This window comes from Anolis carolinensis, chromosome 5 (assembly GCF_035594765.1).
Source record: "Anolis carolinensis isolate JA03-04 chromosome 5, rAnoCar3.1.pri, whole genome shotgun sequence".
Lineage (NCBI taxonomy): Eukaryota > Metazoa > Chordata > Lepidosauria > Squamata > Dactyloidae > Anolis > Anolis carolinensis.
Window position 1 is genome coordinate 153538243 of NC_085845.1, and position 18693 is coordinate 153556935.

The 18693-nt window shown below is 39.8% G+C and overlaps 1 protein-coding gene across 1 annotated transcript in view; it reads left to right on the forward strand.

The window, feature by feature from the left end:
• The window catches only part of tph2 (tryptophan hydroxylase 2), a 108552-nt gene that overhangs the window by 34109 nt on the left and 55750 nt on the right, over window positions 1-18693 (forward strand). The window contains exons 6-7 of the mRNA XM_003221149.4: window positions 1810-2006; window positions 12095-12230. Of these exons, the coding sequence (XP_003221197.1) occupies window positions 1810-2006; window positions 12095-12230 (333 nt within the window). The remainder of the gene's footprint in view (window positions 1-1809; window positions 2007-12094; window positions 12231-18693) is intronic.

The following is an 18693-nucleotide window of genomic DNA, read 5'->3' on the forward strand; positions in this document are numbered from 1 at the left end:
CTGGCTGCCAGTTAGCTACCGAGCACAATTCAAAGTGTGGCTTTGGCCTATAAAGCCCTTAATTGCCCCGGCCCAGTTTACCTATCCAAATGCATCTCCCTCTATGAACCACCGTGGAGATTAAAATCTTCCGGGGAGGCCCTGCTCCCAGTCCTGCCACTGTCACAGGTGTGATTGGCAGGGACAAGAGACAGGGCCTTCTCAGCTATCGGCTATGGGACTCTCTCCCTGGAGAGATTAGATCAGCCCCCTCCCTCCTGTCCTTTTGAAAGATGGTAAAGACCTGGCTGTGGGACCAAGCCTTTGGAGCAGTGCAATGAGGCAATAATAGGAAACCTACTCCGCTGACTGGAGCCAGCATGGTGTCCTGAGTTGGTTTAAACAGCTGATTTTAAAGTAGATATAACTGATTTTAATGTATAATGTTTTAATGTTTGAGTATACTTATAATTATTTTATATCCCAGCATGAAATGCTTGCCATATATATGTTGTGCTCCTGAGTCCCCTTTGGGGTGAGAAGTGAAGAATATAAATGTTTTAAATAAATAAATAAATAAATAAATAACATATATGAAGTACTCATATAACAGACCCTTTTTTGAACTGTACTTCTCTCAGATCATGAAGTTCAGCAAAATTTCATGAGTAGGTTCTTCTCTTCATCTTTCCCCTTGTGAGATGTCTGTCTTGTACAGCAAAGTCCAGGCACTTCGAAGAAATGTGAAGCTGTGAGACAAAGACTGTACAGGGAATTAGAAATAAAAAGAGCAGCTTTTCTTAAACTGAAGTCGGGAAGCTCTATATGTGCAAGGATGACCTGAACCAAAAGCTTCTTATTCAGTGTATGAATTGATGACCTGTAGAAAGTGAATTTTCCTCCTTGCCCATTGGTTTAATATTGCAATATTCTGGGGATGTGCATTGGTCAATAGCAACATTCATTTGTCAGAGCTGGCAGAGGACATGGCATTGAATACAGTTTCTGTTTTTGAAATTCCTAGTAGTGTAAACTGCAGTAGGGTTGTCAAAAATAAAATTGGAGGGGCCTCCTATACCTGCTGAAATTTCCTCTTCAGATTTCACTCTGGCAATCCTAAGTGTGCCTGCAAATCCAGCTCTTCAAGATGGTATAATCTGCTTAGGAAGCATCAGTATCATCACTGTTTCACTTCATGTCCTAGCTATGCAACCTATACACTTATCAAGAAGGATAATCTCCCCTTCACTGCTCCCTTTAAAATCAGATTAGTGTGGTGAGAGTGTGGATGCAGCCAATATAGAGACTGTGCAGACAAGTATCTCAACTCCAATTCAAGATGTTCATGGATGAAACATATAGAAAGAGGTCCAGAAATATTCATTTGCTTTTATGATACAAATGAAGAAAACAATAACTACCTAAACCTATTGAAGAATAAAAATTATTGAAGTCACTTTCAATTATGCCTTATTGATATGACTTCTTGTCTGGTGGTTTCCTTGACTGGATTAAGACAAAGGAGAGTCTCATTCACAGAGAGATAAATTTGAACACCAATCAGCAGTCTTGGATGACATTTTCTGCTTTCTTTGTTAAAAAAAAAACTTCAGTTCTTAACTTACTGACTATATAAAAATTATTGGAGGACCTGGTCATGAATGAATGTTAGAGAAGTCAATAAATGCATGGATGTGTGAAATTGGATTTGTAAGGATAAGCATACCTGTGTTTGGCGAACTGAGGAGGGGGTTTTGTACACTGCATTAAGAGATATAAACAGAATGTGTTTTTTTAAAAAAAATTGTGTTCTTTGTAATTTCTTCTTAGTGGCCAGCCAATTCCTAGATTGGACTATACCCCAGAAGAAATAAAAACATGGGGCGTTGTGTTCAGGGAACTCACCAAACTCTACCCGACTCATGCATGTCGAGAGTACTTGAAAAACTTCCCTTTGCTGACAAAGCATTGTGGCTACAGAGAGGATAATGTCCCTCAACTGGAGGATGTTGCTGTGTTTCTTAAAGGTAAACATCAATCTTCGATTCCTAATGAGTAAGGTATGATAACATGTCCAATCACAGCCTGGTCCATACATAATTTTCACTGATAGTAGAATGCATGCTGATTTTAGGAAAATTTGGATAAAACTGTTGTGCAACATCTCTGAGCCCAGTGGCATGTGGGGGTCCCATTGCTGCCACTGAGAGCGTTCATGTATCATCAGGATCTCATGTAGCCTTTTGCATGTACATTTTGATCCCATGCATCATGTACTTACCATGAAAACAGGTAATGTTTAGCCTGCAGAAGAGAAGACTGAGAGGAGATATGATGGCCATGTATAAATATGCGAAGGGAAGTCACGAGAAGAGTGAGCAGGCTAGTTTTCTGCTGCCCTGGAGATTAGGATGCGGAACAATGGCTTCAAACTACAGGAAAGAAGATTCCACCTGAACATTAGGAAGAACTTCCTCACAGTGAGAGCTGTTCGGCACTGGAACTCTCTGCCCTGGAGTGTGGCGAAGGCTCTTTCTTTGGAGGCTTTTAAACAGAGGCTGGATGGCCATCTGTCAGGGGTGCTTTGAATGCGATTTTTCTGCTTCTTAGCAGGGGGTTGGACTGGATGGCCCATGAGGTCTCTTCCAACTCTATAATTCTATGAAAAGAAAACAGTGAACCATACTGAAATTAATGACTTCTGTTGGAAGTTATCATAGCTTTGCCATGGAGAATAATTTCTAGAGAAGTATCCTGACTAGGAATCTGTTACCATTACCATTTTATTTCATGATGACTAACTTCCAGAAGTCACTTCTTCCTGCCCTAAAAGTCATTTGGATGCCATTTTTGACTGCTGGGGCCACAAAAATGACCTTGGGGACTTTATGAAGTTCATGAATCATTGTGTGCACCCTGATACATGTGAGTGGTTGTTTAGTCAAAGATCCCATTTGTTATCTGATGCCCATGGAACCTTTCTCTGTCCAAAAGACATCAAAAGCCACAAAGTCAGGGGGATAAAATAAGAGAGCTGCGGCTTCATAAAGTATCCTGGTTGCTACAGAATGTTATTGGCCTGACTGTGGCAAATTCAAGTAGTCTACCACCATGCCAGATGATAGGAACTAACAAGCTAAAACAAGTTAGTCAGTTAAATTGGGGATTTAATTGTATGAAAAAGGGCATTATTATTATTGTTGTTGTTGTTGTTTATTTAGGAGCCTCTGGTGGCTCAGTGGATTAAACCACTGAGCTGCTGAATTTGCTGACTGAAAGGTCGGCAGTTTGAGTGGAGTGGAGTGAGCTCCTGCTGTCAGCTCCAGCAGTTTTAATCTGGTAGGCAGTTTGAATCTGGGGAGTGGGGTGAGCTCCCACTGTTAGCCACAGCTTCTGCCAACCTAGCAGTTCGAAAACATGTAAATGTGAGTAGATCAATAGGTACCGCTCTGGCAGGAAGGTAATGGCACTCCATGCAGTCATGCTGGCTACATGACCTTGGAGGTGTCTATGGACAACGCCAGCTCTTCAACTTAGAAATAGAGATGAGCACCAACTCCCAGAGTCAGACACGACTAGACTTCATGTCGGGAAAACCTTTACCTTTACCTATGTTTATTTATACCCTGCTTTATCTTTCCTGAAGGAGACTCAAAGCAGCTTACATTAAAAGTATTATCACACAATTTAAAATATACAAATATGCAAACCTTAAAACAAAATTAAACATAACAGTATTAAAAAAATTCACAGTTAAAATTTATTAAAATATTTAATACATTATTTTAAAATTAAAGTCATTGAGTTAAGCTGAAATTTCATCATGAATATCATTCCAGAATTCAGTCAGCCAATTGATGAATTAGATGAGAGAACTTGCCAAATAAATAAATAAATGTTATATATTCAAGCTGTTTTTTTTCTTGGATTTTTGCAAACCTGTTTCTGGCTTTTTCTTGGTCTCTCAGGTTTTTGGAATTCCAGTGGGATTAATTGTGTTATGGAAAACTGTTCAATTTGTAACAATAATATAGAATTCATATTAATAAAACCTTGAAAATTCTTTATATCTCTAAACACTAAAGAACGACATATATGTAGATAGTAAGAAGACATGATTGTAAGGGAAGCAAAAAGGGAAAGCAAGAGCTAGCCTTTTGGTCGGCTTGATGAGAAATTAGGTTTTCAAACATCCAGATAGCCCCCCTTCTCTCTGTGGCTCAAAACGTAGAAGGATGGGGGAAACAGAACCACAGATCTCCTCTTTCAGCTTCACTCTTAGTGTAGCCATTCCATTTAAATTTAAACAGCAATTTATCCAAAATGTGAATGTTAATTTTCTCCTTCCAAAGTAAATCTAACTCAATTGAATTTTTAGCTTATTAATGATTAAGTAAACCAACCGACTCCTTTCTGCTAATTTTTTTTTAAAATTTGAGCCATTTCAGAGCTACTGCAGCTGAACTTGTGAACCAGTGTCATGTTGATGACTTTGGCTCTCAGACGTCACACATCAGCATCCCTCTCATTTAGCATGCAGATGCTTTTAGTAAATGTTATGTCTGAATGCACATCTTGTAATTATAGAAAAACAGTTTAATAGGCCACTTTAATCTCCCTTGGAAATGTAAAATAATTGTCCCGTACCATTCACACTCTACATATAACAAGGCTAAAGTGCTTCCAAGTGTCACAAAAGTGGCTCCGATTGGCTTCATCCTTAGCAAGGCTAAGATAATGAGTTTTTATTTTAAAAACATACTGAATACTCAACTCTTTATACTGAATAAACAGAAATAAGCAGACCAGTTCTGTGTGTCAAAAAAGCAAAGCATCGTAACCACCCTCCTGGAATGTCAACAGTTTTTCTTTTGGGATAATATTTTTGCCACGCTGTGGGAATTATGCACAGGTGTCCATTACAATGTGTCTTCTAACTGTCTGAACCAATTTGAATAAAAATTAATCAGATCATTTCTGCTAGACAGCCACGGTATCCCTCTTTTGTAGGTTTTTGCCATATCTCTTGTCCTTTTATTTATTTTGTTCTTCCCAAGAGAGGAATTTCATATGTCCTTGGGAATAAGGCTTTTAGCTTAAGGTTCTGTGTACTGGATTATACAAGACCTTGAGCAGAATGGACAGGGATAACATGAGTGTCAGATTATTAGTGTGGCTTGGGGGTGATTGCTTATGTCCCTGTTAATCCTGTGTTGTCCCACCTTCTCAGCTGCTTTTGAAATGTCTCAGTTTCTCTCTCTTCAACTCACTTCAATTGCTGCAAATTCCACTGTTGAACAGTTCTTACCATCAGGAAATTCTCCCAAACCTTCAGATGGAATTTTTTTTCTTGCAGTTTGAATCTATTGTTCCATGTCCTAATTTTTTAATCAGCAGAAACTAAGCTTGCTTTAATGTCAACATGATATCCTTTTAAATATTTAAATATTACTATCATGTCACCTTTTAACCTTCTCTTCACGCTAAACATACCCACCTTCCTAAGTTGCTCCTCATAGGACTTGACTACCACACCCTTTAACTTTTTGGCTGCCTTCCTCTGGACATGTTCCAGCTTGTCAATATGTTTCCTGAACTGTGGCGCCCAGGACAGAGCTCAGTGGCTGGCTGGAAGCAGTAGCAGTGGCAGTGATATGGGGCTGAAGCCATTTTTTCAGCATAGAGAAAGGATGATATTGGCAGTGACTGTCTAGTTAGGAGACTGGGCCAAACTCGATGTGATTCAGCTGTTCAAACTGCTGCTAAGCCCAGGATTCTCCAGCAAACTTTAGTGTGTCTCTTAATTCATTTAAAGTGGGGCAAAATTGGATTCTTCTTCTTAGGCGATCCTTCCTTGTCTGAGTATGATGGTCCTCCAAGTGTAGTGTCTTGGGCGGTGGGTACGTAGGTGACTGTGGAGTCCTATTCCTGACCCGCATGTTCTTCCACAGGGAGGGCATCTGTTTCCAGGTGGAAGGCAGTCCCAGTCAGGGTTGGCCTAATGTGCATTATTGGCACATTTCTCCCTTTTGCCCTCCATTTGTGCCTCTTCGAATTCCACAGCACTGCTGGTCACAGCTGACCTCCAGTTAGAGCGCTCAAGAGCCAGGTTTTCCCAGTTCTCAGTGTCTATGCCACAGTTTTTGATATTAGCTTTAAGCCCATCTTTAAATCTCTTTTCCTGTCTGCCAAAATTCTGTTTTCCGTTCTTGAGTTGGGAGTATACTAACTGCTTTGGGAGACAGTGATTGGGCATTCAGACAACGTGGCCAGTCCAGCTGAATGGTCTGTCCAAACTGCTGCTAAGTCCAGGATTCTTCAGAGTTTCCAGCAAATTTCAGTGTGTCTTTTGACTTGTCTAAAGTGGGGCAAAGCTGAATTATAGCAAACAAACAAACAAACTAAAAACTAAACTAAAAACCCTGGTATACTCACCAGAAGTTGTGATTCTGATTTCTTGTCTACAGTCTCCATTTTGATTTATGACTGAGAAAGTGGCTGACTATTTCTATGTCCTCATAAGTCATGTAAATAATCTGTGGCCATTCGTTTTTTAAAATGTTCAAATGTAACCCTGCATTTGCACTTTCTTCCATCTCTTTCCTCACCAATCATTCCAAGTCATTGCTGCTTTCTGCTAGTAGTATGGCACCATCTGCACTGCTTTAAATTGTTGCTGTTCCTCTTAGCTAGATAAGTAACTTAAAATTTGATTCAATTGCCAAAGGAGTAAAATTATTTCTCCTTGAGTTACAATCATATGTACTTGAATTATGCATTAGATATTGGAAAATGAAATTAATTATACATAACAAATGATTTGTAAGTGGTTGCTTTCATTTTGCTTTTTAAAAATCATAACAAGTCCATAAGGTTACTTCAACTGAGAGAGTGCAATTGCTCCAAGGGCCCTCAGTCAGCTGTATGGCACAATGGAGATTTAACTCTGGGTCTTCCCAATGGTAGTTTAACTAATGTGAGCTTTTTCAGAATATGCAAAAATAATACTATGTCTCTCCACTTCAATTGTCACTGTTGTGTTCTATGGAATCCTTTGGTATCAGAGTAGGATTCCATAGATTGTTACCATGGCCATTAAGGAAGAATCATAATACTTTAATTGTGTAGTGGATAAGACAACCAGCTTTCCTCAACCTAGTACATTCAGGCATATTGAAATGTCTGAGGGATTTTGAGCATAGCCGATTTGGTGGGTACCAGGCTGGGGAACTCTTTTACTGCACCATCCTAGCTGTTTGCTCAGACCACACCTGGAACCACAATGTTTCCAATTCTGGGCACTGTAATTGAAGGGAGATGTTGACATGCTGGAATGTGTCCAGTGGAGGGCAACTAAAATGATCAAGGGTCTGGAGAGCAAGGCCTTTGAGGGATGGCTTAAAGATCTGGGCATGTTTAGCCTGCAGAAGAGAAGGCTGAGAGGAGACATGATGAGGGTCATGTGAGAGGAAGTCATAGGGAGGAGGGGGCAAGCTTGTTTTCTGCTGCCCTGGAGACTAGAACGTGGAACAATGGCTTCAAACTACAGGAAAGGAGATTCCACTTGAACATTAGGAAGAGCTTCCTAACTGAGAGCTGTTCAGCAGTGGAACTCTCTGCCTTGGAGTGTGGTGGAGGCTTTTAAACAGAGGCTGGATGGCCGTCTGTTGGGGATGCTTTAAATGTGATTTTCCTGCATCTTGGCAGGGGGTTGGACTGGGTGGCCCACAAGGTCTCTTCCAACTCTATAATTCTAGGAAGTCTTCTCAGAAAGGTTTAATAAATAATAATAATAATAATAATAATAATAATAATAATAACACATTTTGTCTGTGCAATAAAGTTTTTACTGACTGTCATGTTTAAATTTATTGTTTTTTCTAATGTGGAATTCTTATTATAATGTGTATGTTATTGTCATTTTATACTTTTAATATTAATGAAGAAATTGTGGCATTGAATGTTTGCCATTTATAAGTATGTTAACCGCCCTGAGTCCCTCTGGGGAGACAGGGCAGTCTAGAAATAAAGATTATTATTATTATTATTATTATTATTATTATTATTATTATTATTATTATTAACAATGGCTTTAAACTACTGTGAGAGCTGTTCAGCAGTGGAACTCTCTGCCCTGGAGTGTGGTGGAGGCTCCTTCTTTGGAGGCTTTAAAGCAGAGGCTGGATGGCCATCTGTTGGGGGTGCTTTGAATGCGATTTCCTGCTTCTTGGCAGGGGGTTGGACTGGATGGCCCATGCAGTCTCTTCCAACTCTATAATTCTATGATTCTATCTTGTATGTTTCCATTAAGAGACCATGGGTGTATTTGCAATGTAAATACACCCATGGTTGTATTTACACTGTAAATGTAAATACAGCCATGTTGGACACTACGCTTATCAGCATGGCTCGGTTCTATGGAATCATGGAAATTGTAGTGTCGCGAGGCACGAGCACTTTTTGGCAGAGATCTTGCAAAATCCCCATTATTCCATAGCACTGAGCCATGGCAGTTAAAATAGTGTCAAACAGCATTAATTCTACAGCAAAGATGCATCCATGGAGTCATAGCTTTATAGACTCATACAATTGAAAGGGCCATCATGGGCCATTGACTTCCACTTCATGCTTAATGCAGGATCTCTAGATAAAGCATTCCCAGCAGGTAACTTTACATAACCTTCCAGGGACAGCAGGTGGGTTGATTCATTTCAGTATGTTTTTCCTTTGTCTCTGTCCTCTGACCCTACCCTTTCCTCCTCATTTGCGTTACATCTTTTGTACTGTGTCAACCCAAAGGCAGGAAGCACCTTGACTTTTTTAATTTTTGAAAGGCTCTGTTTGGGAATCTTTTTTCTGGCTGAATAGCAACTTCAATGTCCTTAGAGGGAAAAAAAACTCCATTCAAGGTGCATGTACTGCAGTCTGCAAGAACTGCTGTGGAAGCACTCTGGTGGAGGCATGTTTTTAGCCAAAGAAAGATGAAGCAGATGCCAAGCCTTCTCCCCACTTATCTCTTAGCTCCAATCAAGTTGATGATTCAGGATCCTTCCTTGTTTCACCCATCCCCAGTGATTTCTTTTGCTTTGTGGGCATGGGAAAGTTATTAGTGCTGCCATTTTCAGTGATTCAGAGTGCTTATATTTCTAACAACATAAAATGTTTAACATTGACCTGCCTCCCATGCTCTCCTCACCCCCATGACAAGTGCTGCAAAATCACAGCAAAGTATAATCATCAGAACCTGCGGAAGACTTTTCAATTGAAAATAAAATACAGTGTACGGTCTGAAAGGCTGACCTGCCCAACTCCTACTCCTTCCTTTATTCTGCCTTTATGGCTGCCAGCACTTAACGTTAATTGGCTGACTGCTCTTTGAGCCTGGTCATATCTTTCAAAGGTGCTCCCTGCATTGTTCTCCCAGGCCTGAAGAATGGCACTGGAGTACAATTCCCTTTTTTTTCTTTACTTGAAAGTAGAACAGTACAACAGTATTATCTTAATTCAAAGACAATGGTCGTATTTTTTTTTGGAAGGTGATTAAGCTTAGATCCTTTTAGGGTGAACAGTAATGAATAAGATACAAAAAGAAGTTGGAAAAGAGCTGTCTCTTCAAAGTCATTGTGAATTTGGGTACAACTCTGCAGAGAGATGTCTGATGAAGGGACTACTCCTTCAAATGGAAGATGAGTACATCTGAAGTTGGTACATTTGTCCATAAAAATTTATAATAAAAGTAGAGGGAAAAAACACACACACACTTAGCTTAAACTTGCTATCTTGATTGTCAGGCCACTGTCATCCTGAACCATGGGTGGTGTATGGTTTTTCAGGTGTTCTACTACAATCACCATCCTCTCCTGGCATTGTTAGTTGACATTGCTAGTTGCTAGTTGGTGGGAGCTGGAGGTTGGGTTGCTGACCTGAAGGTTGCCAGTTCAAATCCGCAAGATAGGGTGAGCTTCCGTCTGTCAGCTCTAGCTTGCGGGGAAACGACAGAAGCCTCCCAGCAGGATGGTAACACATCCAGGCATCCCCTGGGCAACGTTTCTGTACACGGCCAATTCTCTCACACCAGAAGTGACTTGCACTATGTTCTCAAGTCACTTATGACACGATAAAAAAAATTGCTAGTTAGGGTGTTGGGATCTAGGAAGATTAAGAGAGCTGCAAGCCAACCACTCTGTGAACTCCAAAACACAGGTGGTTTTGTGGCCTTCCTTCCAAATGCTCCAAATCCTCATTGTTAAAAAAATCAAGTAAAAGTTCAGTACACACTTACTACATTAAAAAGATCCTTCAGCACAACGAGCTAACCTCTAAAAGTTTGTCTCACAAGAAATGTCTATATCTGCTGGGAGAAGAAGAACAGAGAGGGGGACAATCTCAGGAGCAGCTATTGAAAAGCCCCTCTTCATGTCCTTACCAAATGGGCAACCATGGTGCAAGTGAGAGAAAGTGCACTCCAGAGGAACCTAACAGTCAAGAAAACTCTTGCAGAGAGATATCGTTTTCAAATACAGTGCAACCCTACATTGTCACAGGACACATTCTTAGACTTTGACTGGATATGTGAAACCATGAATAACAGTGATTCCGGTCCTGTGGATATGGGGGTCATATTTTAGTCAGAAGATAAAGCAGCATAAAAACGGAAAAGATTGAAACTATGTCCATGTATATTTTGGTAACTAACAAGTAACTTAAAGCCCAAGACTTTAATAAATTCCCATTCCACCAGGTGTCTTAACTTCATCCTGGAAGAAAGCTGTCAGTGCCAATTAGGCTTCTAAGGGAGAGAGATTCCACATATGGGGGGGCATAGCAGAAAAAGGCTTTCTCGCCTATCTCCTGGGAATTCATTGCTTCAACTGATTGGAGACTTATTCCCCTATCAAAGCTGTCCAAATTCCCCTGTTAAGGCAGCCTTCACTACCTCTTGTGGCAGCAATTGCCACAGTTCAGCTATAAATTGTATAATGAAGGAATTCTTAACTGTCCTGAATCTGTCACCATTCAACTTTATTGGGTAACACTGGGCTTTAGCATGATGACAATAAGGGAATCCTTATCAATTTCTTCCCATACTCTGCACAAATGTATAGTCCTTCCCATGCTTCTTTATATTCATGTGTTTTTGGGTTGACTGCAGATTATTTTCTTATGAGTGAGAGAGAAGACTATATTCCTATTCACTGGTCTTGCTTATTATGGGACATGGATAGTGCCTCCCAAAATAATATTTTCAAACTTTCCACAATGCATAATTTCACAACTTCTGTCATGTCTCTCCTTATTTACATTTTGGTGGAAACCTAAGAGCATCTTGTTCATTAGATCTTTGATCATTTTTGCAATCATTTTTGCACCTTTCCCAGTTCTACAATGCAGCAACTGCATTATTCAAAGTGCTGTAGATTTATTTATGGGCAGTATGAAATTGGAAGTTACACTTTGAATTATTTTCCTAATGATTCCCGACAAAGAATTTGCATTTTTCACAGTTGCTGCACATTGACTTGAGCTTTTCATTGATCTAAACATTACAATCCATTTGCCATTTCAGTACCCACCCACCCCTATTCCAATATGATATTTTAGACTTGCTTGGTGATGATTTGAACGTTGCAAAAATTGCTTTTAGATTTTATGAAGTACCCCAGGCTGTGCTTTCCATAGACACATACCTGTATTTCTCACCACGTGTAAATCTAGCATGAAACTGCTGCCTACCTAGGTTGTTTTTGAAAGTAGCTGAATGAGACACAAAGCTAGCAAGATAACTTTGCTGGGTGCATATGTTAACAGTCTTATGGGAGCATAACACATAAAATGCTTTGTTCACATTTGTAAAAAGTACAACATTTGCATTGACCCTGAAAATATGCCTTTAGGTTGATGCTGTACATAAAACAGAAAGATGGTTCTGATATTTGTACAGTAACCTTGGCACTTTTCAGCTTTCTCTCATTCCCTTAGTTTTGTTGTGCTCAGAAGTGCATGTTTGGTTCGAATAATTCTGATCCTCTGAAACAAAAATTCTGGCAATCATCCTTTACATTTTCTACTAACCTGCATATATACTTAAATAACTCTGATCTCGTTACCATTTTAGAAAGGTCTGGCTTTACAGTCAGACCGGTTGCTGGATATTTGTCACCTCGGGATTTCTTAGCAGGCCTTGCTTATCGGGTTTTCCACTGTACCCAGTACATACGCCATGGCTCTGACCCCCTCTACACTCCTGAACCGTGAGTATTGTTTGTCAAACTTTGTATTTAGCTCTTGTTTTTGTAAGCTCCCTTTCTTCTAAGGTACTTAGTGTGACATACATGGTCTTCCTCTTTGACTTTTGAAACCTGGTTTCCTATCTTTTAGATCGGTGGTTCCCAACCTTTGGTCCTCCAGTTAGTTTTGGACTTCAGCTCCCAGCAATTCCTGCCAGCTTACCAGCTGTTAGGAACTGGAGGAGTTGAAGTCCTGGAGGACCAAAGGTTGAGAATCACTATCTTTGACTGAAGAATTGAGGGTCAGTTAATTCTGGACTCCAGCTGGGGTCACCTTTATTAACTTCTGGTCACCAATTTTTTGGAATATCTAGATTTGTATATAAATATATAATAAGATATCTTGTCACCTAAATCTAAACATGTAATTCATTTGTGTTTTATATATACCATCCACACATAGCCTGGAGGTAATTCTGTATAATTTTTTAACAATTTTGTGCATTAAACATATTGAACTATAAGAAAGCCAGTGTAATTATCTCAGCTGTCCATATGGACAATTTTGGATTTGGAAATATTTTGGATTTCCAAATAAGGAATGCTTAAACTATACATTCCCCTCAAGGAAAACATAGACACAGCAACATTTGGACACTTCAGTTTCTTCCATAATATTAAGGCATCATATAGTGATCAAGATGTTCATCAGGACTTTTCATCTAAACACTTAACCTATTATCCATGACAAAATACCATGTCATGTATTGCCTTCAAGATTTAATCTCCTTAGCCAATTCTTGAATAAATCTAAACTCTATTAATAGTATATTAGATAAAGGTTGGGTGACGCCCAGGGCTGTAGCTGGGGGCTAGGGTTCCCCTCTCTGAAAAATGTCAGGTTTTTTTAAAACCTGGTTTACTCATGAATTTTAACTGGTTAACTAAATCCCCATGAGTGTCCACTGAAGTTAATCTGTCTTGAATGTCCACTCAAGTTTATTGACGAAGCCTGATTTTGAAATTATTTTGCATTATGGAACTACTCTTCATGATTCACTTAAAAAGCAGTTTCAACCACCCACCACACCACCCCATTTTTTTCTGGCTATGGTCCTGGTGACACCTGGTTTGAAAATATTATATATGAAGGGGATTTAGGGGTCTTTGTAGACCACAAGCTAAACATGAGTCAACAATGTGATGCAGTAGCTAAAAAAGCCAATGCAATTCTAGGCTGCATCAATAGGAATATAAGGTCTAGATCAAAAGAAGTCATAGTCCCACTCTATTCTGCCTTGGTCAGACCTTGCCTGGAATACTGTGTCCAGTTCTGGGCACCACAATTCAAGAAGGATATTGACAAGCTGGAAACTGTCCAGAGAAGGGCAACCAAAATGATCAAAGGTTTGGAAGTCAAGCCTTAGGAGAAGCAACTTAGGGAGCTGGGTATGTTTAGCTTGGAAAAGAGAAGGCTGAGGATATATAATATTATTATTTACTTTATTTCTACCCCGCCTTTCTCCCTGAGGGGACTCAAAGAGGCTAACAGCCACACACTTTGATCAATTTAAAACAAAACAAATACAAGAATTTAAAAAATCAGCCCTACATTTCTGCTGCATACAGAACTCTGGAAAATGTAGTTTGGGAAGGTGAGGATCTCTGTAGTTGAGAATTCAAAAGGCCCCACCCTAAACTACATTTCCCAGAATTCTACAAGCACCAGAAATGTGGGGCTGCTTGCTTTAAAGCCTGGTGTGATAATGTCGTTGGTTTCTCTCGGGAGGGAGTTCTACAGTCTAGAAGCAGCCACTGTAAAGGCCCTCTCTCCTCTTCCCACTAAATATGCTTGAGTGGGTGGTGGAACAGAGAGAAAGCCCTCCCCAGTTGATTGTAAATGGCTACTAGGTTCATAGAAAGAAATACGGTCCTTCAGATAATCTGGACTGGATTCATATAAGACTTTGTAGGTCAAAACCAGCACTTTGAATTGTGCCTGGAAACATGTTGGCAGCCAGTGGAGCTGCAACAGGAGAATTATCTGCTCCCTGTAGCCAGTTCCAGTTAGCAGTGTGACTATTGTTCTTTGAAGCCACTGAAGTTTCTGAGCAGTTTTCAAAGGCAGCACTACATAGAGTACATTGCAGGAGTCCAACCGGGATGTAACCAAAGTATGTACCACTGTGGCCAGATCCAACTTCTCTAGGAATGGATGCAGTTGGTGCACTAGTTTAACTGTGCAAAAGCACTCCTAGTCACTGCTGATATCCAGGAATACCTCTAAACTGCAAATCTGCATTTTTAGGGGAAGTGTAACCATCTAACACAGACTGAATCCCTAATCCCAGATATATCTTTCAACTGACCAGGAGCACATCTGTCTTGTCTGGATTAAACTTTGATTTGTTTGTCCTCATCCAGCCCATTACAGCTGCCAGGCACTGGTTTAGCATAGGAACGACTTCCTTAGAATTAGGTGGAAAAGAGTAACAGTGCTGGGTGTCATCTGCATATAGATAGCATCACATGCCAAAACTCCAGATGACCTCTCCCAGCGGTTTCATGTATATGTTGAACAGCATGGGGGGGGGGGACATAGAGCCCTGAGGGACCCCCACAGACCAGTGGCCAAGGAGTCAAACAGGAATCCCCAGCACTAACTTCTGGGTATGGTCTCCAAGGAAGGAACAGAGCCACTGATGAAAAGTGTCTCCAAGCTGCATCCCAGGAAGGCGACTCAGAAGGATACCATGGTTGATGATATCAAAAGCTGATGAAAAGTCCAGGAGAATCAACATGATTGCCATGGTTAAATATTAGAAAGGTCATATTGTGGAGCAGGGGTCCTCAAACTTTTAAAGCAGAGGGACGGTCCACAATCCTTCAGACTGTGGAGGGGCCAAATTATCATTTGGAAAAAAACCCGAATAAATTCCTATGCACACTGCACATGTCTTATTTGTAGTGCAAAACAACAACAACAACAATGAAAGAACAATACAATATTTTAAAATGAAAACAATTGTAACCAACATAAACCTATCAGGATTTCAATGGGAAGTGTGGGCCTGCTTCTGGCCAATGAGATAGTCAGGTTAATTAGGATTGTTGTTGTTGTGTGTCTTCAAGTCATTTCAGACTTTGGGCGAGCCTAAGTCTAAAATTATTTATTTATTCATTTACTACATTTATTTATTACATTTATATCCTGCCCTTCTCACCCCAAAGGGGACTCAGAGCAGCTGTATGTACATACAATATATTATATTATTAGCATAGCACAATATTGGCATTATATTTCACTATATTGAACTATACCACTATACTGTAATATTATATGTAATATATCATATAATTAATATTATTATATGGTATTATTAGTATTATATTGTATAACATTATAATATTATTATCAATATTATATGTATATAAAATATATTATTTAAAATGATATAAAATATTATATTATAAAACTGAGGCGGGGGCCAGGTAAATGACTTTGGAGGGCTGCATCCGGCCCCCGGGCCTTAGTTTGGGGACCCCTGTTGTGGAGGGTGCGAGCTTGCTTTCTGACGCTCTAAAGAATAGGACACAGAGCAATGAATTCCAGCTGCAGGAAAGGAAATTCCACTTAAACACTAAGAAAAACTTCCTGATAGTAGTAGCTGTTGGACAGTGGACTATGCTGTCTCAGAGTGTAAGAGAATCTCCTTGTTTGGGGGTTTTAAGCAAAGGCTGGATATCTGTTGGGAGTGCTTTGATTGTGTATTCCTATATGGCAGAATGGGATTGGACTGGATGGCTTTTGGGGTCTCTTCCAACTCCATGATTCTATGTTTCTATATAGGCTTTACCATTATGAACCAAAATTTTAGGGTAGCATGTCCGAGCCATCAGGGATTTCACTGTTTATTCGGTGTCTGGCATATTGTCAAAGATGCTGCAGGATTCCTTCATCCCTTTTGTTGTTCGGTTCTTTCAAGTTGTTTACAACTTATGTCGACCTTAAGGCTAAACCATCACAGGGTCTTCTTGACAAGGTTTGTTCAGATGGGGGCAGTTGTCTTTTTCTGCAGCTGAGAGAGTCTATGTCACCCAATGGGTTTTATGGCTGAACTGGGATTTGAATACTGATCTCCAGAGTCCAAGCCACAATGGTATAGTTTTTCCCTATAGGAGAGAAATGTCTGTAAAACTCAGCAAAAGATTTAAAAATTCTTGCACAGAGGGAGGGAAAGGGATAGCTGTGAGGTACCTGCCCTTTATACCTTGGCTTCTTTTCTATACAGTCGCTAAAGGTAGAAAGCAACAGGAAGGGCGATCAAATCTCAGGGAAGCTCGACATTCACAAATCATAAAAGGTTAGCAAACTCTATCTTTTTCCGAAGGAAAGGTCTAGGCCTGCTGTGATCGCTGATCAATTATTAAATAAGATTGTTCGAGCATGTAGCTATCTGGCTTTTATCTGTGTAGCAGAAAGTGCCTCACAAATGCCACTTTGTGCAATATAACCCTAACCCTATGGCTTGGAAGGCATCTTTTCTGAAAACAAGCAGGCAGGGGATTACATTTGGAGACTGCATTATTCCGAAGTTACATTTGAAGCCAATACCTTGTTCTGACAATGGCTGCTGTCTCACTGGTTTGTATAAGGACTGCTGCTAATTTTTTTTTTGTTTGCACCGCATTTGCCATTTGCATTTTAAGACTAGGTAATTTTTTTGCTTCATGTATATTGCATTTTGACTTTTAAAATGCATTCGACTACACATCAAATGCAAGCCATTGTTTACCTGGGGCACAGAGCAAGGGAATTTAGGGTATTATTTAGTATGGAAGATGGAGTAATGAGCACCACTGTAGAAGGCAAAGATGCAAGAAGTTAGCAAATGACCTCCTCTGATCATCCTCTCCTCCTCAGCATCTGGATTGCCATAGCTATCCTTTCTTTCAGGGAGTGCTACTACTGAATACTGGTCCAGTCCATCTTAAAATATTATGCACCCATCATTTGATCATAGAAAAAAGAAACTTCCTTGATGTATATAACTATGGGCTTCTCAGACTTCTCAAGCATTCTGATAAATGTTACAGTATTGCGTTTCAGAATTTCATACCTTGAAATTATTTTTATTACTCCTGCATCCCATTGTGCCCTACACATAACAGCTTTTCAGCTTTTGTTTCTTTCAGGTTGTAGTAAATTTAATTACTACCCTTGATTTGCATTACACTTCCACCACACTTAAAGTGTGGTTAAGTTGTCGCGTGGGTGGATTTTCTTCCAATTCCACTTTCCCTGCCATGAATGCGACATCTCCTCCTATATACTCTTCCTTCAGTATACACATTGCCAACTTTGGATATCATTTCTATTTTCTATTCTAATTTTCTATTTTAAAAGGGTTTTTAAAAATAAATATAGTGCTAAAGTGATACCAGGATTTGCAACTTTTGCACAATATATCTAAAAAGAAGGGGGAGGCCCTTTCATCTGGTAACTAGAAAATAATGATGTTCCCTCCCCCGCATTATATCTTTTTAATTTTCTTTCTTTTTAAAAAAAGATGTTTTCTCTTATAGTTATAACACTGGGGTGTTAGACTATAGCTTTTCAGTCTTATAACTCTGAAAAGAAGGAACAAAAAGAAAATATAATGAGGGAATGCTGGTTAGTGAGAAACTCATTTTGAAGTTTGCACCACAGATAAAAACTGGAGAGAGCACTCAGTTCAAGTCACAGACCTGTCTGAAAGTGTCAACATATATTCTATTAATAAGAATGTCAAATGTTTCAGCCAATACAGGTTGAGCCTCCCTTATCCAAAATGTGAGGGACCAGATGTGTTTCAATGTTTTGATTTAGGAATACCTATATAACCAAGGTGAAAGAAGAAAGTGCAAAATCTGGGTTGCAGTTAAACATAAAAAAACCCAAGATTATGGCAACCAGACTGATTTACAACTGGCAAATAGAGGGAGAAAACATGGAGGCAGTGACAGACTTTATATTTCTAGGCACGAAGATGACTGCAGATGCAGACCACAGCCAGGAAATCAGAAGATGTTTACTTCTTGGGTGGAGAGCAATGACCAATCTTGATAAAATAGTGAAAAGTAGAGCCATCACATTGGCAATGAAGGTCTGCATAGTTAAAGCAATAGTATTTCTCATAGTGACCTATAGATGCAAGAGCTGGAGCATAAGAAAGGGTTAGTGAAGAACGATAGACACTTTTGAACTGTGGTGTTGGAGGAAAATCCTGAGAGTGGCTTGGACCTCAAGAAGATCCAACCAGTCCATAGTCCAGGAAATAAAGCCTGGCTGCTCACTGGAGGGAAGGATATTAGAGGTAAAGATGAAGTACTTTGGCCACATCATGAGAAGACAAGAAAGCTTGGAAAAGATAATGATGCTGGGGAAAATGGAAGGGAAAAGGAAGAGAGGCCAACCAAGGGCAAGATGGATGGACAGTATCCCTGA